At 41.4% G+C, this 23675-nt stretch overlaps 2 protein-coding genes and 1 long non-coding RNA gene across 7 annotated transcripts; 2 read left to right on the top strand and 1 right to left on the bottom strand.

The window, feature by feature from the left end:
• Positions 1 to 3244: 3244 nt before the first annotated feature.
• On the top strand, positions 3245 to 13138 carry LOC308404475. Its single transcript, XR_013973129.1, has 4 exons — positions 3245 to 3398; positions 3516 to 3581; positions 12449 to 12550; positions 13012 to 13138. It is a non-coding gene; the product is annotated as an uncharacterized lncRNA (long non-coding RNA).
• ido1 (indoleamine 2,3-dioxygenase 1) lies at positions 9279 to 14691 on the bottom strand. Of its 3 annotated transcripts, none has more exons than XM_080894543.1 (10): positions 13866 to 14691; positions 13171 to 13266; positions 12981 to 13100; positions 12747 to 12865; positions 12633 to 12647; positions 12438 to 12537; positions 12200 to 12317; positions 10946 to 10997; positions 10696 to 10844; positions 9279 to 10608 (listed from the first exon to the last, which is right to left on the bottom strand). In XM_080894543.1, the coding sequence occupies exons 1-10, from the start codon at positions 13959 to 13961 to the stop codon at positions 10211 to 10213; spliced, it is 1263 nt and encodes a 420-aa protein (XP_080750669.1). In that variant the 5' UTR covers positions 13962 to 14691; the 3' UTR covers positions 9279 to 10210. The 3 variants fall into 3 exon arrangements, with proteins under 3 accessions (XP_080750669.1, XP_080750671.1, XP_080750670.1); XM_080894545.1 differs by having other exon boundaries at positions 12981 to 13070; XM_080894544.1 differs by lacking the exon at positions 12633 to 12647.
• Positions 14692 to 14991: 300 nt separating this feature from the next.
• On the top strand, positions 14992 to 23654 carry rhobtb2a (Rho related BTB domain containing 2a). Of its 3 annotated transcripts, none has more exons than XM_080894815.1 (11): positions 14992 to 15189; positions 15309 to 15453; positions 18876 to 19077; positions 19174 to 19277; positions 19369 to 19554; positions 19657 to 20597; positions 20700 to 20818; positions 21430 to 21580; positions 21692 to 21780; positions 22656 to 22761; positions 22876 to 23654. In XM_080894815.1, the coding sequence occupies exons 2-11, from the start codon at positions 15434 to 15436 to the stop codon at positions 23079 to 23081; spliced, it is 2124 nt and encodes a 707-aa protein (XP_080750941.1). In that variant the 5' UTR covers positions 14992 to 15189; positions 15309 to 15433; the 3' UTR covers positions 23082 to 23654. The 3 variants fall into 3 exon arrangements, with proteins under 3 accessions (XP_080750941.1, XP_080750940.1, XP_080750939.1); XM_080894814.1 differs by having other exon boundaries at positions 14992 to 15199; XM_080894813.1 differs by lacking the exons at positions 14992 to 15189; positions 15309 to 15453 and adding an exon at positions 16837 to 17205.
• Positions 23655 to 23675: the final 21 nt, after the last annotated feature.

The raw sequence follows: 23675 nt of genomic DNA, 5'->3' as shown, positions 1-23675 counted from the left end.
TTCCTGCGTGTGTGTGTCTGTATGTGTGTGTGTGCATGTGTTTACATATGACCTTTTGCCAAAAAACACTTTTCTGTTTCATGTCTATTGGTGATTGCATGACCGATTTCAACACCGCACTTTGAAAAGGAAAAGATGAAAATGTCAAGCGCGGTAATTTCACTACTAATTTTTATGATCAAACGTGCTTAAAGTTATTGAATTAGCTTTGGCCAGACACACTGTCTTGACACAGGAGAGAATCATTGTGCGAGGGGTTATTCTTGGATAGGTGTTTCATTTAGTGAGGAGGATTAACTATCTGCATGCAGCGATGCACACAAGTGCTGGAAAGACAGAAAATGGTGGAAAAAATGAAACCCCTGCACTCAAATCTCACAAGAATAAACTTTACTCAAAAAAATATATAAAAATCCCACAGTGGGTGCCACTTGGTGTTTTTAAAACTTTTTTTTTTTCTAACATTTACTGCGAGAAACTGAATTTGAAATGGTTTGGTCTCTTTATGCCATTCAATGGTTTGTGAGGTTAATACAAATATCTGAGTACAAAGGCTCTCTAAGTATATTTAAAATATCCTCAGTTTGCTTACCTAATGTGTATTTGAACTCCACATATATAATCCAGATGACACCACACACACGAGACTCCCAACTGCAGCAGCAGTCTCCAGATTTCTGTTATGAAAAGACATTTTAGCTCTCAAAAATTAATTTTATCCATGAAAATATTGAACAAGGCTGTAAAATAACAAGCAGGCTCCCCTCAGTTTGGTAAAATTACATGGTGTAACTGCAGTATCCTAAATCTAAATTTGGTTGTTTCTGGCTAAGGTGAACTTGTTTGGCAGAACAAATTGTAATAGTTCATTTTATGAGTTTTCAGGACAGTCCCTTGGGAACACAGACGAGCAAAATGTGTGGGAAGCAAGAGATGGAAAGGATAAAAGGTCAAAATGTACTCTTATTTGGATGCTTTTTGGTCCATATGAACAGCTAGGCTTGTGGAGTAATTGAACCAGTATTTCTGGTTAATTTGTGGTAATAGGTTTTCCTCAAAACAACCAAAATTGAAAACATTACGGGATCACACTCCACGTTATCAGACCAAAACCCTCTTCGAACTCATTGTGATGTCAGCTCCACACCTGCAAGGCTTCGTGACTGAATTCAAAACAGATGTGAAGCTATCGTGAATATACAAAAAAAAAAATCAGTGTTTATAGAAGGACGACCGGACAAAAAGACAGATAAACATATAACACCTGCTTTACCTGCTGCCGTGGGTGTAAGGGTAGCTCATGATAGTTCCAAGACTGCATTTTGTCTCTGTTGTTGATAATACACCAACGCACGCACAAACACACAAACACCAACAAATGCACCCAAGGTAAACTCAAAAGGCACAAACAACAAAAAGCACCCTGTTGTGGTCAGTAATTACTCTATATCTTTGCAAACAATGATGATATCAAGTGTTAGTTTCCACTGTAATATAATATAGACTAAATATAGTCACATAGTGTGGGCATGTTGGCTGACGTCAGCTTCATTCAGTAGAACCACTCAATGTTTTAAGCTTGAATAACCTTGAACAGTACAGTGTGTTAAAGCCTTCCTGAAACATGAATGAAGGAAACAGAAGCGGTTATGATGTAAACAGCACAGCCCAAAACAACTTTGAAATCCATTTATTAAAAAAGAGCATATCGCAACTTGATCTTTTTTGGTCTTGTCAAACTGCAAAAATCTTCTAAAGCCCGTATGATGCTTAAAAATATGCAAATAGTTATAACGGTTTGCTTCAGTCATAAAATCTAGTCCCAAATCTTATTTGGATTTTCATGTAGCCTGCATGTTTAATCAGTGAAAATGCTGATATGCCACGGTCAGGAGGAGCACAAAGAGGTGTTGGATCTGCTAAAATGCAGACTTTTTTTTAAATTGTTTTGAGTCACAAAAAAAGAGAAAGAAAAGGCTTTGTTTCAGTGCTGAAACAGTTCTGCATCTAAGCCCTGTGACGAGCACCTGACCATTCTTCCCACCTGCATGACCTTGTCCGTCTCCACCTTGTCCCCCGATTGGAGCTACCCACCCTCTCCCTGCCATGTATGCAAACAAGTCGGGATCTCGTTTGGAAGGAAGTGGAATGTTTTTCCAGGGAAGTTTGGAATTAGTCGACCATTGCGAGATTTTCATTCCATTTCTCAGCAGCTGCTTTCCAAAGGAAGTCCCAATTCTTTCTTGCGTAAGTAAGCCAGCACCAGTGTGGATTAATGAGCTTTAGCTCGTGCAGAAAAAGCAAACCGGGATCTGTTTCCAACAACTGCAGTACAGAATGTCCATGACTGAATGGCAGGAGGGTTTGGGAGGAAAGACTTTCTTCTCCCGCTGCACAAACAGTTTTGTGGTGAATTATAGTATTTATCTTTTCACTGCTTGGAAGCCTTTACTGAGCAGTGAAATCTGATCTTCCATTGTTTGTCTATTTTTGTCTATATAGCCATGTCACAGATTTGGCTTGTCACTCAACCTGTTGCAAAGCTCCTGTGGATGCCAGTGTTAAATGTGGAGGTGCGAACATCATTAGTGCAGATATCATCTTCATCTCCTGAGGTGACCAGTAGCTATGGTGTAGGTGTACCCTTGAGCCAGTTCATGGCCCCTTATCGCACATTGTGTCTTTTATCATGAAGTACACGAGTGTGCGACAGGGAGAGATGGACATTTCTTTTCCATGCAGGAGATCCCCAGGAAACTTCCTGTATTTTCATAACCCGGATGAGAAGCCGTTGATAAAAAGAGTGTGTGGGCGCCAGCAGGGAAGGTGACATTAGCGACAACTCAGAGGAAGAGGAAGTCAATCAGCAGAGCGAGAGAGAGAGGACAATAGTGTGGCATGAGAGGAAAGCCAAGCAGGGAAAGCAGGAGTAAAAACACACACACGCACGTTGTTTCTGTCAGCAGGTCATGACGGAGTGCAGGACTGCACAAGCATGCATCTGTCCTCACTTAGGGATGGCATGTGCCTGCTCATTAAAGTGCATTTGCATGTGTGTGTGCACTCACGTGTAGGAGTGTGTGTGGGGGATCAAAGGGCTGTCTTATTTGCACCTGGTAGGACCATGCAGCAGTGACTCAGCAATGACGAGTGGTTGTGGCTGTTCCCTGTCACACAGTTGTGTTAACCTTTAAGACAAAAGGCTGTGACGCGTGTGGGCCTCTGCTAATCCGGTGAGGAAAACCATCTGAATGTCATGTATTCTTCCAGCAGCTATTGAAATCAGATTTAACACGTGCGGTTTAGGTCTCTCGGGAAACCATTCAGCAAGTCTAATCGAATTGTAGGGGAAATTTTGGTCACCGGGAGTTATCCAGCAATCAATTGCTAGAACAAAAGTAAGAAAACGCAAATTATAAATGCTGTAATTTTAACTGGCAATTTTCATGCAGACTGCAATTTAATTGGATGATGAAATCATCCACCTATCCAACTATTTTTCTTCATCCATCCAGCTGCTTATCCAGTTCACGGTCATGGGGTTCGGGGGGAGGAGGACTTGGGCATGTCACCAGTTTATGGTAGGGCTTTATATAATTATATTATTGAAAATTATTCACAGCTTAATGTGATTCTGACTTTAACTTCTCTTTAACTTCTTTGTTCATCACTTTCCTAAAGTCCCAGTGTGCCTGACATGTCCTCACTTTTTTTGAAAATATCCAATGGCCATGAATTCAATGTTCAGCCACTACAAAGCAAAGAGGAATGAATGCATCGCTCGGGTACCCGTTGTCCTAGAATTTTTTATTTCAGTTTACTGACCTTGTCAGAGCATATTTCTCTGAAATAGCTTTGTTTTTCTTGTTGCTGCATCGGTGCATTTATTTAAAGGAGGCCATCTTTCACACAAACATGGATGAAATGAGAGATAGGTCAATAAGCTAGCTGTGCTGAAGGTCACTACAATGGGAGTGTGTCGTAGTTCAGTATTTAAACCCTGCAAAACAAGATGGATTGCCATGAAATTTTCTTTTGACATTTATGATCCCCTGACAAATTATTTGAATGTCTTTAGTAATCCTCTCAATTTACCTCTAGCTCCAGCATTTGCCAAGAGAAACCACTCCGGTGGGAATGTTGTCAGAGATTCATCGATCATTTAGTTAAAATTTAAGTTCATCCATTACTTTGGTTTCTGACACATTATTTATTTGTTATTTATTTGTAACTTTATTTGCAAATAAAATGCTTTCTCATGTGATTCAGCTGTATTTTATGTTTAGCGGTATAGGCTAAATGTTAGCATGCTAACATGCTAAGTTAAAACTGATATGTTCACATGACATCTGCAAATCACAGTAAGCATGTAAACGTCTACGGGAAATCTACGTCCAAACGTAAAACGTAACCAGAAACTCCTCTTAACTCTACACCGCAACCTTCCACGCCATTCGGTTGCTGTAGGCTACATCAACCCGACATGCAGTTTTATTTCTCTAGAAGGGAATGTCAAGTTACGTAGAAGGTTACGGCAAAGGGTTAAAAGGAGTTGTAAGTTATGGATTAACTTACAACTTACGGATGTGGATTTCCCAATGAAGCATAATTCAGGCATAAAACAGATGATCTAACACTTAACTGCAATCTACATTCTGTATAGCTACATTCTTGTCCAGATTACACTTCCCAACTCCCACGCCTGGCAGGATGGAGCATAAAGGTGAGACAGTCCTCCTTCCAAGAAAATACTGCAGGAAGCAGTGTATCCATCACTTGTGGAGAAAATTTACAGGTTTTTCAGTGGAAGAGTTCAGGTTGCAAATGTGATGAGTGCTTTCCTTTTAAGTCAATGATGTCATCTGGATTGGATCATCAAATTGGGCAACAACTGTAATTTTACACCTGAAAAGCAGCCTTTCAAGATGACTGTGAACACGACAGCTCCTCTCTCTTTTTTAAAATCTTTTTTCATGTGGGCATGCTGCTCTAGTCTAGTCTGTGGGGAGGAAGAGATAAAGTTGTTGTTCAGTGACTACATCAAAAGCCTTTAACCTGCTCTTACAGACCGCACAAGTAGTTTTACAAATTATGTGAAAGACAGGCGAGGTGAAACATGAGTTTGATGTTTTATTTAACTGTGACTGGTAAGCATGAAAGTGCATTGGAAACCCACAACAGAGTGACTGTGAGCTGCGTTTGGTTTACGAAAAACCTTCACAGGTACTGTAGGAAAGATGATTCACCAGTCAGAGAGCTGTTAGGACCACGGTATTTGAAGAACCCCGTACCCCTGGGGTAAACTGCATCATCTTTTTTCACATGTTTACTCAGACCACCCAAATGCTATCCAACTAGACTGCAAATTAGGATTCCTGATTCCCACCCTCAAACTAAAAGTGTTGCCTAACTTTCTTTAGAAAGAGGACACAGGGATAAACAAAAGTACATTTCAAACTGGCGGTGATGACAGCCTGTTATTAGGGTACTCAGAGCCATGGTTGGATTAACCACCTTGGAGGCCTTGGGATAAAGATTTCTTGTTGGGCCCTTGTTGACCTCTGCTGTACACTGTAACAAACTGTTACAAAGCTGCACTATACAAGAAGCAATTTACAGCACCGTCTCAACCAGAGACCATAGAACTGTGGGGGAGAGATATTTGAATGAAGTAACTTCCACCTGCACGGCATTGTTACTTCTGTAAATAGTTAACTTAGCTAACAGAGCAGCAGAGCGTGTCTGTTACGTGACCAAGTGCATCCATGCTTGGAGGGCTGATTAGAGCAGAGCATTAAATGAACTGACTGGGTTGGGGGACAACCAGGCTTTGGTTACCTAGGCAACCACAGCCTTGAACGTTGGCTTAGTAACCAACTAGCTTCAAAGCAATGTGCAACAAGCAAATCGCTCCTTGTGCATTAGCTTAAGAAAACTGAAAGTCTGACAGAAAACCTTTCCCCATTAGGAACACTAATTGCTGTTTCCCATTAATTGTTCAATATAATGTGAATAGCGTTGCATGCTGGAGGTTAGTTACATTGGTAATGTTAAACACATTCTAAACCTATAACTTTTAACCAAACGGTGACTAATTAGTAACTTTGCATGTATTTTTGGGATGATGATTTAGCATTGGAAACACACAACAGATTGGCAGTTGATGTTTTCATGAAGTTTTGTAATGCTTTAATGTGCGCCGTGTTATGTGTGACAGAGAAACCGATGATAAGGACAGTTGTAACATTGCAACATGAGTCTAATGCGACTAAATTTAACAATAGCTTGCTGGAAACCCTGCTGAAAGTATATTACTATTAAGATCTGTATGTACAGATTTACAGCTGTCAGCATTTACTTTCTATACAACTCCTATGAAGTTGATTACTAACAGCGAGTCCTTTGTGCAAAAATGATTGCATTGCAGAGTGCTTGTGACTGTACCTTCTTTCACCAATCAAAATCAGGTTGGGACTGCCTTTAAGATGTCCACACTGTCAACAATGGTGAAGGAGAAAACTTTAACGAAGACAGTTTCTGTAACCTAGCAACAATAAGCATTTGAGAGAGGTGCTTAAAGCCTTGTGTGATTCCAGCACACACAAAAAAGCTACGTGTGGACAAAAAAAACCTTCTAGAAGCAAGTCTTGTCAGTCATCTTCTGTAGCTCATAATCTGTGCTTATAACACTTTTTTCATATGCGATTTTTGTACAGTGTTCCTAGTCCATCTAAAGGTTCAATCTATGTTATGCTGAGAAATGGAAGACACCCTATTTATTCTGTCATTTATTTTCATAATTGACACATATATTTCATCAGACTTTAATTTCAATTCAGTTTTTCAATTCAACTTTACTTAAATAGTGCCAAACAACAACAGCAGTTGTCTTAAGGTGCTTTATTTTGTAAGGTAGATACCCTAGAATAAAACAGAGTAACCCCAACTGTCAAACAAGGAGGCAAGCAAGCACTTGGGGCCAGCAGAAAGGAAAAATTCCCTATTAACACCTGCCGTGACTGGTTGGGGTGTGAAGGGAGGAAAACGGGACAAAAAGCATAAACTGTGGAAGAAAGATTAAATATTAATAATAAGTAATGATTAAATGCAAAGTGAAGACAAAACACTCAGCATTCAGTGTCAGCCAATCTAGTCTAACTATAAGTTCTATCAAAAAAGGAAAGTTTTAAACTTAGTCTTAAAAGTAGAGACAGTGTCTGTCTCCCAAATCCAAACTGGGAGCTGGTTTCACAGAAGAGCAGCCTGAAAGCCTCCCATTCTACTTTTTAATACTCTAGGAACCACAAGTAAGGCAGCAGTATGAGAGCAAAGTGCTCTCTTGGGGTGATACGGTACTAGGAAATCTTTAAAATAAGATGAGGCCTGAATATTTAAGACCTTGTATGAGAGGAGTAATTTCAGTGGGAACCAGCATATAGAAGCTAATATGGGAGAAAATATGCTTTCAGACAGTCAATCTCAGTACAAATGAAAAATGAAATTAAAAAAAGAGTCTTATATTGTGGCTATGGCTTGTTGGACAGCCATGTGGCATTAGCCTTTCCCAGTGTGTCCCAAGTTAAAGTAGGTAATAAAAGTAGCACTGGGTCACCTTTCCTTGAGAGAATTTGGCCTGTTCTCATTATTGATCTTACTTATGTGACACTTTACTCTGTTTGTAATTTCCATAAGCAGTTTACCAAAACCAGAAATAACCAAACATGTAAGTACTTAAAATTATTTTCTTCACTTAGACCTCTTAGCCCGAGGAGGATGGTATTTAGACGTGAAAATTGGTTACAAATTTTCAATTATTCTACACAGACCAACATGATATGTAGTTGACCTTGCTTCGGGTGCCCCTGGGGGTCTCAGACTCTCTTTGCCCAGTTCATAAAATAGCTTTGAAAAGAGTTCAAATTCAGGGTGTTTCCCATCAGTAAATGATGAAGATGTCTCTGAACTCTGGGTGTGTGTAAATAGATGTTTGACAAAGATAATGAAGTCAAGATGAGTGGAAAGTTGAAACCCAACACCAAGTCACCTACTGTGCTGTATGTGTAGCCCATAATTCCAGACTACACCCGTCATGTGCACGCCAAAGACAATCAGTCCCTCCCTGCTGCCATCGAGGCTGCTCCCTCACAGGGTGAGAAAAGGTCCTGGCTTTGCTTGGCTTGAGGTAAGCAGCAGCATCATAAATTCAATTTTGAAATAACAGAATCCAGGATATCCCGTGGTTAACCACCAAGGCACAGATATCCGATTCTCTAACCAAAAGGACAACCCTTGTCTGTTATCCTGTCAGATAGCTGGAATATGGATGTCTTAGGAGATTTCTCAAAAAACAGAGACTCCTGATGCGTGCGGCAGTGAAGAAATGTCACATATTTAACAATCACGACTAAACTTTTGCAGCCGATATGAACCTTTAAGGCAAAACTTGACACCTTTCACCCTATTATTTACATAATACATGTCACAACCTTGTTAGTACAGGTGTGTTCATGCACATGTGTCATTCCTATACTGAAACCAGCTGTGTGATGCAAGGTGAAACTATAGCGGCCATAGAGGCCCAGCCCCGACTACACAATGAAGACATCCTTAGAGATGGCCTGTGTTTACTGTAGGGTTGTCAGGGAGTCCTCCACCTACATGGCAATAAGGAAAGACATTATTTACTTTGGCTGGACAATGATGGCTCTAATCAGATCCCCATGATGTGAATACACTGTTCGGCCTATCACCACCCATTTCCAGTTTCTGTTCACCTTTCACCTCCTCGCCTAAGACCTCCCTGTCATCTTATAGAAACATTCTCTATGGCTGCCTGAGTGCCTCGGTTTAAGTACAAAACCCACAAATGACACCCAGCTTAATTTGAAATTTGTAGGTATTTGCTCTGAATTTGTCAGAGTAAACTGAAATTAAAATTGCTGTCTCCATATGCACAGACACATATCTCTCACGCTAAAACCTTTCACAGGCCGCGTGTGTAATTGTGTTCTCTCCATTTGCCTCTTCTATTGTCATTCCCGCTCACCAGCATGTGAAAAGAGTTCAAGATAAAGTAGGTCACTCAGGTTGGGGAAACTGTCATGTCTAATTGCCACACCATCTCTCTTATCTGATCTGGCGAGGCTGTTATTGTAATGAAATACCAGTGGAGATGAGCCAGGAAAGGAGAAGATTACACAGCATGAGCCATTCATGGCACAATCCATCCCTTCATTGCCCTGGGTTTTCCACACAGTGGGTTCAGGAAGTATGGTGGGGCATGTGAGGGCTGGATGTGGGCTGGAGGAAGAAGGCAGGATAGCTGAGGTAACCACTCTGATAAGTCGATGCGTCTCTGCTCTGCTTTGTGTTCTGACATGACAACCCTGTTTTGAATCAGTGCCACGAAGTTAAGACACAACAAAGGACGATTATTTTCTGAGATGGAAGAGTCAGGTTCCATCCTGGTACTTTAATGAGTGGATGTGAATTTCAATACATCATCACAAGACTGCAATTAATGAATAACACATTATCATCATGGGGTCAGTTTTGCTTGTCAAGGCCAAATCAGGCTTGCTTCTCTCATAGGCTGCCCACTCTGGTAGCTCATCGTAATGCTGCCCTTTAGTGCCCTACCATGGTTTCACACGGTACTGCAGTACTTTATTTTCCCTGATTATTTTACTTAAAAGCAGAAAGTCAGTTGTTTTTACTTCCATACCAGCGGTGGATGATTTAAGATAATCTTCAGGCTGGAGAAACCAAGAAATCTTTGTGATTTGAAAAATACACTTGATCTTGGTTTCTCAGTCTCATTTACCAAAATTACAGGAGTGTTAGTACTGATTTCAACTGTTTAATGTTTAAATGTCATCAAAATATTTGGATCTTGAAATGATGCTCTTTTTTTCACATTCCAGTTCAGATTAAAGAAGCGATTAGTGGTTGCGTGTAATGGAAAGCAACAGTAGTGGTTTAAATCATGGTTTGGATCGATTGACGGGTATCACTCGTGTCTATTAGGCTGAGGTTTGTTTACAGACCCGCCAAAGCTACATGGAAGACAATCAAAAGAGGCCCCTCGCTTTCATTCTGCCAAAAGCTATCCTTTTAAAGACAAGTGAAATAGTGCGGAAAGTCATCAGAGTTGATTTTTCTGGTGGTTTTATTTGATTTGCATGACTCGCGGTTCCTCTGTGATGACAGTTCAGCTGTGATGTTTTATTTCTCTGCTCGCCTCGGGCAGCAACGTATCTTTTGTTTGATCCCTCACAGTTTTTAGGAAAGACATTATGCTTGAGCCTCCGGTGCCCCTCTCCTCAAGTGCTGTGGGTGCTCTGCTGATCATCTCGCCATCTGAGTTGTGGTTTTGGTCACGCAGTTGTCGAGCACGGGCAGCAGGTACTGTGATAAAGCGGCTGACGACATTGATGTGGTAGCTGCGCAAAGCCAGCAGCTTTTTAACACAGAGATCGAAGACATTGTTGAGGTCCTTGCGATCTTGCTGCTGGACAAAACTCCTCAGGGACGGCTGCAAGGAGATGTCGTTGATCAGTTTCTTGTGAAGGGGTGGCATGTAGTCCCTCATGTAGATTAGAAAGGAAGCTGGGGAAAAACAAAAGCAGTGAATTCTTTACATTCATCTCTGGCACAGTTGGGATCATGTTATTGACAATTCGTCAGCCTTTTTACCACTTTTTGGTTCATGTTTGACTCCCAGAAGCTCGTCAAAACAGTGCAGCAGACTGCTTTGTGCAGCACTCCCTCCTGAATACCTCATCGGCGCTGTCTGGACCCCTTCATAAACCAGCCCCTTTGGCATACACGGGTTGTCTTTCCATCTAAGTATGATTATGTGACACGGGCACGCACATAGGTCTCAAAAACATGTTTCACTTTGCAACTATGTGAATCGAGAGAAAACAGCAATAGATTTCTATACCCAGACAGGTAGATCCTCATAATGCCATAGAAGACTGAAGGGTCCACATGCACTTAGGGAAGAAAAGAAAACAGTTGTTAATGGGATTCATTTTACAATAATCACGAAAAAAAAGAAAAGAAAAAGGCAAGAATTGAATCATTTGCAATCATTAAAAAACTTTTTTCTTTCTTTATCAATGAACCTATCCCAGCTGGCTTTGGGCAAGAGGCAGGGTCATACATTTCAAGACAGCACAGGTAAACGTTTCAGTCATTTACAAATAACTCCCAATTTAAATTTAAAAAGATTCAGGGAAGGGAGTTTTCTACCCGTGTTAAACATCATTTAAAGCTCTGAGAAGTCTTTGTATGCTGAAAGCAAACAACAAACAGCTGTGATCTTTGGACCCTCGGCTGCCACTGCATTGCAAACTATGCTAAATTATTTAACTGCATAGGGATAAAAACACTTTTTGAAACACAGTTAACAACTCAACCAAAAAAAAACATACATACTGTTTAAACAAGATAGAGAACATCATTTCAGCAATCATACCGCATCATATTCCATACATATTAGAAAAGCAAGACCAAAGTTAAACAAGTCCATGTCCTGAACTAACCCTAACCCTGTCTACAGCATAATGTTTTGGGAGACCTGGGTCGTTGACCCAGAGTTTTGAGTTTTCATTATTATTGAACTTTGATTTTGCCATTATTTATCATTTCTAGTCTTTTGGTGTCTTTGTTAGAGTTCTCTGTCTTATGGTTTATGTTTCTGTGTTCTATAGTTGCGCTGTCTCCCCTGTCAGCTGTATCCCCTTGTCAAGTCCGTGTCTCTGTGTTATGTTTCCTGTTTTACTTTGAAAGTCCGTGTCTCATATTAATGTATCTGGTTTAGCTTCCCTTGTCTCGTTAGCCCTGATTTGTCCCAGCTGTGTTTCTCTCCTGTCTCTCATTCACTGATTGCTCTCTCTGTGTATTTAAGCCCTGTGTTTTCCTCTGTGTTGTGATCTACTGTCTACCATGCTGTGTGGTTTGCCTGTCAACTGGTTTGGTGCTTAGTTTATGTTCTTAGTTCAGTTAGGTTTCTGTTTTCTACCATCCAGCAATAAAGCTGAGTTTTTTGAATTAACGTTTGCCTCCAAGTGTCTGCACATTGGGTCCTCCTTACCACCACTCCTGCCTGCACATCAGCCTTCACATAACATAACGTGCAAACATTTTTGGAAAAAGGCTGTAACACATTTAGGTTTTACATCTGAATAAGTACCTTGCATCAGTTTGAGTGCGTCAGTCATGTCCTCAATAGACCGGCTGATGATCTCCAAGCCTCTGGCCACAGCCTCGGTGTCGCCACACCTCACACCATTGATCACCGTGGGAATATTCTACAAAGCAGTGGTTCGGTTAGAAATGTCCTCGCTTTAAGGGTGCCCTTATATTTGTCAGTTAACAACAATTATCAAGCGCACATTTTAGGATGTTTCCTGTTTTTAATGTATCTTCACCTTCACCGCAGGAACTCCAGCTAGCTCCACCAGCAGAGTGACCAAGAAGAAACCTCGGGCACTTTCTCCACCCGGGAGGCTGACCAACAACTCCAGGTTCCTGTTTGACAAATGTAAGCCATGAAACTTTGTGCATATTATAGTATGATAGCACATATTGTATTATACTGTGTGCAGAAACAGAATTTTACTCACTCCATGTTGAAAGGCCTGGCACAGCAGATATACAGATGGACATGAAAAACAGGACATATTTATACACATTTGCTGGGTTTACTCAAACTGCTGGCAGGAGATTAGCGGCCTTACCCGTCAGGATCTTTCCTCTTCCAGTTAGCCAATACTGCATCTGCATGTGTGATAATTGGGGGAAGCCCTAAGCGTTGTGACACCTCCCAGTATGGAACAGCCAGACTGCGTGGCAGTATCTTAAAAGAATATGAAAGAGAAATCAGTCATAATAACTGAATCACTTAAGGTAACATGTAGCATTCAGAAAACAGGAGGCAAAAGAAAAAGAAAAACTAACAGACAGTTAGTTACCTCAACTGTATCTTTCTCTCCCTCCTCCCAGACGTAGCCCATGGTCATCATGCTGAGAGCCAGGTGGGCCAGTCGTAACTCTTTGTGTTTCTGCAGAAAGTTGCTGCTCAGCAGTGGCATCTGGTCATAGACAACTGTACTGAGCAACTGCTTCACAGTCATCGTGAATGGTGTTTGTCATTATAAATACCTTGTTAATACGGGAGCGCAACTCGTGGGACTGCGCAAGCTCTGGGATTCTCAGGGCGATATCCATCCATGGCTGGTAATAAGGTGGAAGCTCTTCCTTTAAATGCACATCATGAGAAAATGTTAATGTTGGTCAGTACCATTTAACACAACTGTAGTTGGTGTAAAATGCAAACAAATCCAAGTTCATGTTGTCCTCAAATGGCAAAGCAACAAATTCACTAAAATCCAAATGGCTCAAGGGGCTCAAAATGAAATGTTCACAACTTGTGACCATCATGTGTGTTGTGTGCTTGTGTCCAAGCAGGACCTTAACTTACTAAGCTTCTTTTTTAGGAACCAGTTCTCCCATCCATCACTGTGCTTCATGTTTTATTTCTGACTACAGAAGTTATGAACATTATTGTTCTCTCCATTTTTGCTCTCTTCTATATGCAAAAATGTGATTTTGTAAACGTCTTCTAGGAATAATGCTCACTTCCTTCATCTTTGTTGGTCTCAATCAATACTAAAGTTAATATTTTTATAACAGCTTTTTTGGCGCTATAAGGATTAATGTAATTGGCAAATTCTTATTAAAGGTTTGGTTTTTAAGTAATACAATGTGAATAAAATGTAATAATGTTACATCACAAACTTGAAACAAGCAAAGCTAAAATAACACACAGAGAACTTCAAAAGAGCTTTTCAACGTACCAAAGGATCTGGAAGGATGAAGCCGAGTTCTTCTGAGACATGGTAGGACTTCAGAGAGAAGAGAGCTTCGGTCTGGTCTGTTTCAGCAGAAGCCATAGAGAAAACAAAGCAAGCACCAAAAACTGCAATGATCCTCTGACAAGCTGAATGATCCCGGACACCCCAGTCTGGCTGGACTTGAGCACAAAGGTATTGCTTACACAACCTTTATACCTGAGTTCTGCTGTTGCACAATTCCAACTGTAGAAAATCAATACTTCACTTTGTGAATCATATAGTATGAAACAAATAATCGGTGTCACGCTTGGTTGATCTATAACCGTCCAAACTGTTAAAGTTATGCAAAGAAGAAACTAAAGCCAGTTGGGATGCTTTGCATGTTGTAAAAAAAAAAACGCCTTGTTGTTTTCCCACATTTCCTACGGGTTATCAGGAACGTAACTGATAACAAATAAGGAACAGATATGTTACTTTTACAAAAGCACAATCATTTGTTTATCAGCCTTTTGTTTAAGAACTCTTTGACAGCAGATTCATCTGAAACAATAAATAAATACGCTAATAATGAGTTAATAACGTGCGTAGGCGTGTCTTTTTCAATTTGTATTCATATCCTGAAGATAACACGCTCTTTATGTTTTGACTGAGAGCTATAAAAGACTGCTACTTAAACAAAAGTGCTCCATATATCTGGAACAAACTCCCAGAAAGCCTCAGATCAGCTGAAACACTCAGTTTATTTAAATCCAGGTTGAAGACTCACCTATTCTCAGCTGCATTTGAATAAAGCACCAAATCCACACTTTTAAGCTTAAATTTCAAAACCTATATTTTAACTACTGATTTTATTTACTGTTTTTTTTTAATCAATTTTAAATCATGCTTTTTATTATTTTTGTTTTTTAATGTCTCTGTAAAGCACTTTGAATCACCTTGTTGAATTGTGCTATATAAATAAACTTGCCTTGCCTATAACATTTTATGCCGCGTGGCTTTTATTTTGAAGGGACTTTCTCTACCCTCTATATAAAAGAGGATTAAGTCAAATTTAGACTGTCAGCCTCACCTGCTGGAGGAGACTGAACACTGCAGTTTCCTTAAACCAAACCATGCACCGCACAGTGTATGTGCGTAAACAGTAAATGAATCAGGCCAGTAATACTCAGTGCTCCAGAGCGCCAACAAACCGGCATTTCACTTTGCGATTTGTCACGTGTTTTGGAAATACTGAATGAAATGAACCCGCACTAGGACATGAATCTGTTGGAGAAGTTTCTTTGTTAAAATCAGCTCAGCGGTCTGATTTCTTTTTGAGCAACTCCACGTAAGCTTCGGTATTGTAACATTTGCAAGTCGGTGTAAAGGTCAGCTGTAATTTGATCCTCTTGCTTCTGAAACATAGATAACAAACACCAGACTGCATTGTTGTGCTTTCTAACACAGATGACAAAATAACTGGAACACTGAGGCTGAGGACAACAGCGGTCTGCCAGGGAGCTGGACTTTAAGGAAGTGCTACTTCACTGACAGTGCAAACTCACTTTTAGTAGGCCTTAACTTTGGAAACCATGGCTGTCAGTACCCATGAGTGAGTTATTTTTTTTCTTTTGTGCGTGTGTGTTAAATCACTGAAGTTAAACCATAGCTAAACTTCCTGCCAATTAGATCCATTGATATGTTTTTGCAGTTAAATAGCTGACATTAGCTAGCTGCTGACACGTATGGTGATTATGATAAATGTCAAGTAAATCCAGGAGAATCTGATTCACTGAACACAGTTGTTTTAATGCTGAAAATAAAAGCTTTAACACAAACTGATGAACGGCGGTGACTTACAGACCTACGACTCTCGTAGGTCTCTTGGGTCTTTATTGCTAAGTAAGAAGCTCCAAACAGAATCATTTTGGTAATATGAAAGAAAAATAATTCAAATTTGGGAATTTAAAAGTCAAAGTACGTGCTTGCGACCAATGTTCCCTCTAATTTTTCATGTGTCTGAGCGAACACACAAACTCCCTGAGCGGTCCCTTGGACCACTGTGAGCAACATCAGTAGACATGTCCACTGTGGTCACGCCAGCATCGAATCCATCCAAGTTACATGGTTTATTAATTAATTGGCTAATTATTAATTACAACATTTACATTTATGTTAGACTACTTTTAATTAACTGCTTTAGCCCACTGGCGCAGCCAGTCACTTACTGACTAACACTGCAAAACAGAATTGTTAAAGTTTCAATTTTAATTTCAAATCAGGTTAGATTTTTTTGTGCGCAACGCAGATTTTTTGTGCGCAGAGACCGTGCCAGCATTGCGCAATTGCGCACGCGCGCAGCTTAGAGGGAACATTGCGTGACACTGTAATGACGAGGCAAATGTTAACAGTTAACGTATTTGTAGTGATAATGTGAGTCATATCAAAATATAAAATGTGCACTTCATAACAACTTGTAAAAAAGGGACAGAGTCTCAAAAGTCTGCTAAAGTCTGTGTATTTCCTTTAATATATTTGTATTATTTCTTAATTTCTATTAGTGTTTAAGCGTTTTTTAGTTAGATTGTTATTATTTTTTTCTTATTGTTGTGGGTTTTTTTTATTAATTTATTTATTTACTTACTAATTGTATTGAGTACAATCTAACTTCGTTTTCATGGTGTGGTAGTGTCACAATTACAGTGAAGTCTCTTATGTCTTAAACAAACAGGAATTTATTCCGTTTTTGTCGTGTATCCGACATGCCTGCAAGTTGCTGCACGTGTAGGGTGTGTGAGTGTGTGTGTGTTTTAGTGTATACATGCATTCAAAAGTTAATCCCTGGTCTTTCTCCGCTGTAAATCCACCTGACACACCCCTTCTTACACCACTATGATTAGAAGGGAGCTGATCATTCATGCTTAACGTGTCCGAGGTCTCGCGGGTTGCATGAATTAATCATAACCTGGGCTAAATAAAGTATAAAGTATGAGCGGATCAGTGTTTTGTAATAAATAGGTTTGGGGGTTTTCTTTTTTCTTTTTTTTCCCGTCTGTGCGCCTGCCTATTATTAGCTACGGAGGCCATCCAGTAAGTGGAGGTGGGTCTATGACGGCCAGGGCTGCAGCTCTGCATCGCACCGTTAGACTTCACCTCAGCGTCCGCGTTTCTGCCAGTGCCATCGGGCTCGTCACACCGATCCAGAGCACCTTTCCTGAAACATCGGCTATTTCCAAGCCTCGTTCACCTCGCCTTGAAGATGAAGTTAAATACGAGCTGCCGTCAGGTGCAAGACGCATCCGATGGAGCCCTGCTTTTTATCTCGTTCATCGACCAACCCGATGCAGCACTTCCTTATGTTGCGGTAAGGATGGTCGGCAACCGTTATGACCACAGCGTCAGAGTGGTTTTAATTCGCTTATTTTATGGGGGGAGGCTGGTTTTTGCGATGAACTCGGAGCCGGATAAACAGGCTCAAGAGTCAGTGACGGGGCGTTACATAACGTGTAATGCAGCAGAGCCTCATGACTAGTGTCTCGGTGGTGGAGGGAGGCACTGTTCGGTCCTTCTGGTAGGGTATGCACGTTTTTATCATCCTTGTTATGGCAGATAACCGAGGCTCCTTAAAAAATGTGTTTTTAAGATGATCGACTTAAGGCACTGTGCGTTATATAGTATATCTCACCACATTTTAAAAAATCATTAATTAATTCGTGAGTTGCGCATTGTAGTCTGTAACAGGAAAGGGCATTTGAATGAGCAATTGTAGGGGCGGGGTATCTCTATAGTATCAGACAGGCCCAGCCTAAGGTCAGACTGCGAGTTGTTTTGAAAGGTGAGAGAAGCCTATGGTGATGCGGACTATGCAGTGAATGAAGAGCCCGATTTTTTTATGAATGGCTACAAAGTGACCATGAGGCAAAGAAATCATAGTAACCCTTGATAGTAATATTTAGAGCACTGTGTGAACCAAAGTAAGCAAATGATGCTGCAAAAGTGTTTTGGATAGAAAGTCCTTTTAGTATAAGAACAGCAGAAGTTATGCTTTAGAAAGGGAGCTGCTTTTTTGTTTTTTCCTGATAGTGGGCACTTGACTTCCAGGTAGGGGTAGCTGGCTTCATTCATAAGAAGGCAGCACTATCTGAGAATATAAATATGAATGGAGGCTATATTCCAGTCCGCTTACGCTTTCAAGAGGGGGGGGGGGGCTCGGATGGAGATTTCTTGTTTATTCGTGTAAGCTCTGGATGTGTAAATTAAACATGGCGTGACTTGGGTTTCAGATGGTTCAAAATCACGTTACGACACGTAACAGTGGTGTTGTCTCTATACATCAAATCAAAAAAGAGCATAAATCACAGAGGCTTGTCTGATATAGGGTCTTACACACTGACACCAACCACAGTTCCCTTGGAAACTGGAACAGCGACCTAAATCGTCAGCAACCATTTTCAAGACACAGAAATAGTCTGTTTACCTATTCCTATTGTTTCATTTAGGTACATGCCGCATGCATGAGGGCTGTGATGACTTAAGTTATAAGCTCTGAGGTATAAGGTTGGGGTGCTATGCTTGAGATGTAATGACATGGGGAAAAAAGAAAGGGAATTTTAGGTTTGCTGATGGCTGGAAGAATTGCAGGGATGTGTCACACATGTAGCATTGCAGCAGCCTTTATTAAAAGAGGAGCAGTAACATTTAAACTTATTTAACTCTTTTGAAACTAAGAGTGCCTTTTCTCTACCTTTTAATTAAGGTTGAATAAAACCAACCTATCGCCTAGCTCTGATTTGCTGTATATTTCCCGTTGTTGTTTGCTCAGTACTTTCATTCTTTTCTACATCAGGAACAATAAAAGGGAACCTGTGAATAGACACAAGGAAGTCACGAGACCATCCCCTGATAGCTCTGCAGGCAGAATTAGCAGTGCAGATGAAGCCTTGTCAGTGTCTGTCCCTGTAGCGTTCATGGCAGGGTAGTATAGGACTGAAAGTGCTAATACACGACTTTCTGCACACCTTTATATTCTGACAGGCCCCAGCTGACGGATTCTGATATGGACTATGAGAGACCAAACGTTGAAACTATCAAGTGTGTGGTGGTAGGAGACAATGCAGTTGGGAAGACCCGCCTCATCTGCGCCCGGGCCTGCAATGCCACCCTGACTCAGTACCAGTTACTCGCCACACATGTACCCACGGTCTGGGCAATTGACCAATACAGAGTATGCCAGGAGGTGAGTAAGAAAGCTCAAATAGTTTGGGTTTTTTGTCCCTTGATATAGAGAAGCTGGTGGTTGTAGAAATACAAATATTTTTTTGGCATCTATCAGGTTTTGGAGCGCTCAAGAGATGTTGTGGATGATGTCAGTGTGTCACTCCGCCTTTGGGATACTTTTGGAGACCATCATAAGGACCGGCGTTTTGCATATGGCAGGTGGGAAAATGTGAAATTCTATGGTCTTTTTACCATCAGTTGCTTTCATCTTACCTGAAATAAGCAAGTTTGCCCTCTGGCTTCCCTTCAGGTCTGATGTTGTGGTCTTGTGCTTCTCAATCGCCAATCCCAACTCTCTGTACCATGTAAAGACTATGTGGTACCCTGAGATCAAACACTTCTGTCCCCGTGCTCCTGTCATCTTGGTAGGCTGTCAGCTGGACCTGCGCTATGCTGACCTGGAGGCAGTGAACAGGGCACGGAGGCCTTTAGCTAGGTACTCAGTTTTGCATTTATCTCTCTATATGCAAGAACCTTCAAGTTTCATGGCCGAAAGGTTGATTTACTTCCGATTAACTTCTGATATGTTATTTTTCAGACCAATAAAATCCAGTGAGATTCTTCCCCCAGAAAGAGGCCGGGAGGTGGCCAAAGAGCTGGGAGTACCATACTATGAAACCAGTGTTGTTGCTCAGTTTGGAGTCAAGGACGTCTTTGATAACGCCATCCGAGCTGCGCTCATTTCACGCCGCCACCTGCAGTTTTGGAAATCTCACCTCAGAAATGTCCAGCGACCTCTCCTTCAGGCACCCTTCTTGCCACCAAAACCTCCCCCACCTATAATCACTGTGCCACCTCCCCCTACCACCACAGAGGAGCATCCAGCCGGTCTTCTCGAGGACCCACACTGTGCCGATGTCATCCTGGTCCTGCAGGAGCGACAAAAGATTTTCGCACACAAGATATACCTGGCGACATCCTCTTCAAAGTTCTACGACCTCTTTATTATGGACATGCAAAATGAGGAGACCGAAAAGCCCCCTCGGGGTCCGATCTCTGGGCGAGAGCTGCTGATGCGTGCCGCAAGCTTTGATGTTTGTGAGAGCAGCGATGATGGAGACAAGGCCAACCTGAGGGCCTGCACTAGTGATGGGACCTTGAAAGACTCCGAGGTCGCCCGGCGGGGCAGACTGCTCTCCTCGTGGAGCCGAGCCTTTGTCAGCATCCAGGAAGAGCTTGTGGACGACCCCATAACATACAGCCCCAGGCCTATGACTGTAGTCCACATGGACCAGTCCATGCAGCTCGGTCCTTTTCGAGCAGTTCTTCGCTACTTGTACACTGGCCAGCTAGACGAGAATGAAAAAGAGCTAATGCACATTGCTCACATCGCTGAGCTGCTGGAGGTCTTTGACCTGCGGATGATGGTGGCAAACATACTCAACAATGAAGCCTTCATGAACCAAGAAATCACCAAAGCCTTCCATGTGCGGCGGACAAACAGAGTCAAAGAGTGCTTGGCCAAAGGCACTTTTTCTGGTGAGAGCAAATCATTACATGTATTTGTTTGTCTGCCCAGCTTGAAGTAGAGTGGATGCCGGTGTAAGTGAGGTTTTACTAGCTCTCACTTCTGCGTTGCAGATGTAGTTTTCAAGCTAGATGATGGGACGATCATGGCCCACAAGCCTTTACTCATCTCTAGTTGTGACTGGATGGCAGCTATGTTTGGCGGGCCTTTTGTTGAGAGCTGCACCAAAGAGGTGAGTCGAGGACAGGCTAAAATCAGCCCTGTATGAAACACGTAGTTCAGCATTTATAGTTACATACTCATTACCAGTCAAATAAAAGTGCATTTAATTAGCTTATAATTAAAGAAAGCACACTTGTGTAGCACATCTCAAATACACAAAGTGGCTCGTGTAGCACACCAATGGACTACGTGAAGTGTGTAAAAAGTATAATTAGAGGACTGCAAATCTGCTCTAATACAATTACACTGGCTTTGTGATCCAAGTGTACTGCAGTTCTCTGAGGCCTGCTAATTGTGCCTGATTCTACTATGAATTAAAAGTACTACAGATTCATAAAACGCCTGATAGGAGAAAAGGTTTTTAGATCGTTTGGAATTGAGATTGTGTCTTTTCAAATGATCCATAGTGTATCAGATAGCTCTGTAAAGCTATATTTAGATCACCTATGAAACTCACGATGTGTCCCTCTCTTGCTGCACAAAAAGTAAATATTTTTTGTAGTCTGATCGTGTAAAATGTTGTACAGGAGATTCCTTCTCGCTCTTCCTCTCTCTGTGCACACCTGCTGAATCCTTCAGGACCTGAATCATGTTATATTTTGTATGTTTTCTGCTCCTAAGGTGCTGTTCCCCAACACAACTCGCAGCTGTATGAGGGCTGTGCTAGAATATCTGTACACGGGCCGCTTTTGTTCTCGCTCGGATCTGGATGCAATGGAGCTCATTGTTCTTGCCAATCGACTTTGCCTCCCCCACCTGGTTGCACTTACAGGTATTACATTTGGTATCATTTTCCTGTAAAGTACAGGATTGTATGACATGCAGCCGCAGTGTGCCCTTCCAAGCTGTTGCCTACAGAGAGCAACTTTTATGTTTCTTTCAGAACTCTACACAGTAACAGTGCTGACGGAGGCGGCGATGATGGGGGCTGACATCGATGGAGATGTGCTGGTGTACTTGGATATGGCCCAGGTAGTGTGACCTGCCAATCATTCCGAGCAGGGATTGTTCTTAACGCACTTACACAACGCTGTGACAAAATAGATTTTATTTTTATTATTAATGAGGGCATTTCTCAGAGGGGACTTCTCTTGAGGCTAAAATAGTTTTCACAGGCAGTAGGTGGGGCAAAAGACACATTAAATTAAACTGCCCTTACCTAGCTGAAGGATTTTTGGTGTAGTGAGCAACTGGGAGACAGGAATCATGCTCAGCACTGTACATCATCCTGTCATTAAGTTTCAAATGGGTATATTTTCCATTTACCCGGCAAGCTCATTTTGCTCATTTTTAATTTATTTGGTGCAATTCACCACTGAAACACAAACATTAAAATGAATTTTCATGTTGTTTTTTTAAATTACTACACTGCCGCCTGCTTTGCCAGACCAGAATATAGCAAACAAATCAAACTGGCTAATGGCTGTTAGATTTTTTTTGTTTGTTTTCTGTGTGTTTGTGTTTTCGCTTGTTAGCAAGGAAAAGAAAAGGGGTAGATTTGTGGGAAATATATTGGAGAAAGACTGTTGATATATATTGGAATCCTTAGAATTTGTTACTTTCTGCTGTACTTTGTTAGTTGCCATGCTAACTGCAGCATGCTAAAATTAGCACAGTAATGCTACCATGACTAAGCTTCTAAGTGCAGTACAAATTTACTTAATGGCTCTGACAAAGAAGTGTAAACAAGATAGTCTAAATGTAAGGTCAACTCAAATGGCCTCTGTACTCCAAATATAGATTGTTTTTTTTAATATGTGCACTTCATGTCAGCAAACCCCAGCACTGCTTTTTATCTCCAAAACAAAACACACAGAGTGATGATATATGACTTTGTGTGCTGACAGTTCCACGGTGCCCAGCAGCTCACTGGCTGGTGTCTTCACCACATCTGTACCAACTACAACAGCATCTGCCGCAAGTTTCCCCGAGATATGAAGGCCAAGTCTGCAGGTAACAAACATCTGATTAATCTTTAATGCTCTCCTCTCATTAGTAGCGAACACCAGTGTGAGACAGAGAGTAACTAAAGAAAAGATTGTCTTGAAAATATTTATTGTGATTCAGAGAACCAAGAATACTTTGAGAAACATCGCTGGCCGCCGGTGTGGTACCTGAAAGAAGACGACCACTACCAAAGGGCACGCAAAGAGCGCGACAAGGAGGACTACCTGTACCAGAGGAGGCAGTGTAAACGCAAGTGGCTCTTCTGGAACCTTCCTTCTTCCCCTAACTCGAACTCTCCATCTTCTGGCTCATCTGCAGTCATCTGACGGAGTGGTAAGGAGAGGCCCACTCTGCAGCGCGTCAGTGTGGATGCAAGCTGTAAAAGCTCCAGTCAAACATAAGTGCTGCTGGCTAGATATGCCCCAATTATTCAGGCACACAGTTACATTTACTGTTTGCTTACCTCTGCAGTCAAACAGCACTCCAGGTTTCCAAGCTCAGCTCAGTCTAGCGGTCAAAGTAATGAGTTTTGTTTCTTAGATTTTTAGCTTGTTATACACGAGACTCAAATCTCAGTGATATGAACCTTACTGACAAACGGTACAGTATATCTGGCGCAAATATCACCTCACGTGGATTGTTGTGCGTTCTGCCACCTGAGTTTTAAGTTTAAAAAACAGGACTCTGCTGGCACAGAACCTTTCACCCGTGGTGTCATCAGTTACATTGAACTGATAACCAAGTGCTGCTAATCAGCTGCAACAACCAGCAATTCAACACAGAATTTAAGTCTCAGAGATATAACACACAGGATGTAACAATAGCATGGCCTACCTGGAAACAGTTACTCCGATCATGCCTATTATTATCGTGGATGCATAAGTTATAAAATACTGGCAACTTCTACTCATGTATATTTT

The sequence above is a fragment of the Rhamphochromis sp. 'chilingali' genome, assembly GCF_963969265.1.
Source record: "Rhamphochromis sp. 'chilingali' genome assembly, chromosome: 10".
Classification (NCBI taxonomy): Eukaryota; Metazoa; Chordata; class Actinopteri; order Cichliformes; family Cichlidae; genus Rhamphochromis; species Rhamphochromis sp. 'chilingali'.
This window is presented reverse-complemented; position numbering and strand designations above follow the sequence as displayed.

Coding starts and splice junctions, on each gene's coding strand:
- ido1 (XM_080894543.1), bottom strand. CDS start 13,961: ATGGCTTCTGCTGAAACAGACCAGACCGAAGCTCTCTTCTCTCTGAAG. Junction 12,318..12,437: donor CTGGAGTTCCTGCGGTGAAG/GTGAAGATACAT, acceptor ACTGCTTTGTAG/AATATTCCCACGGTGATCAA. Junction 10,998..12,199: donor CGCACTCAAACTGATGCAAG/GTACTTATTCAG, acceptor TTCTTCCCTAAG/TGCATGTGGACCCTTCAGTC.
- rhobtb2a (XM_080894813.1), top strand. CDS start 17,144: ATGGAGCCCTGCTTTTTATCTCGTTCATCGACCAACCCGATGCAGCAC. Junction 17,206..18,875: donor CAGCACTTCCTTATGTTGCG/GTAAGGATGGTC, acceptor ATATTCTGACAG/GCCCCAGCTGACGGATTCTG. Junction 19,278..19,368: donor CGGCGTTTTGCATATGGCAG/GTGGGAAAATGT, acceptor GCTTCCCTTCAG/GTCTGATGTTGTGGTCTTGT.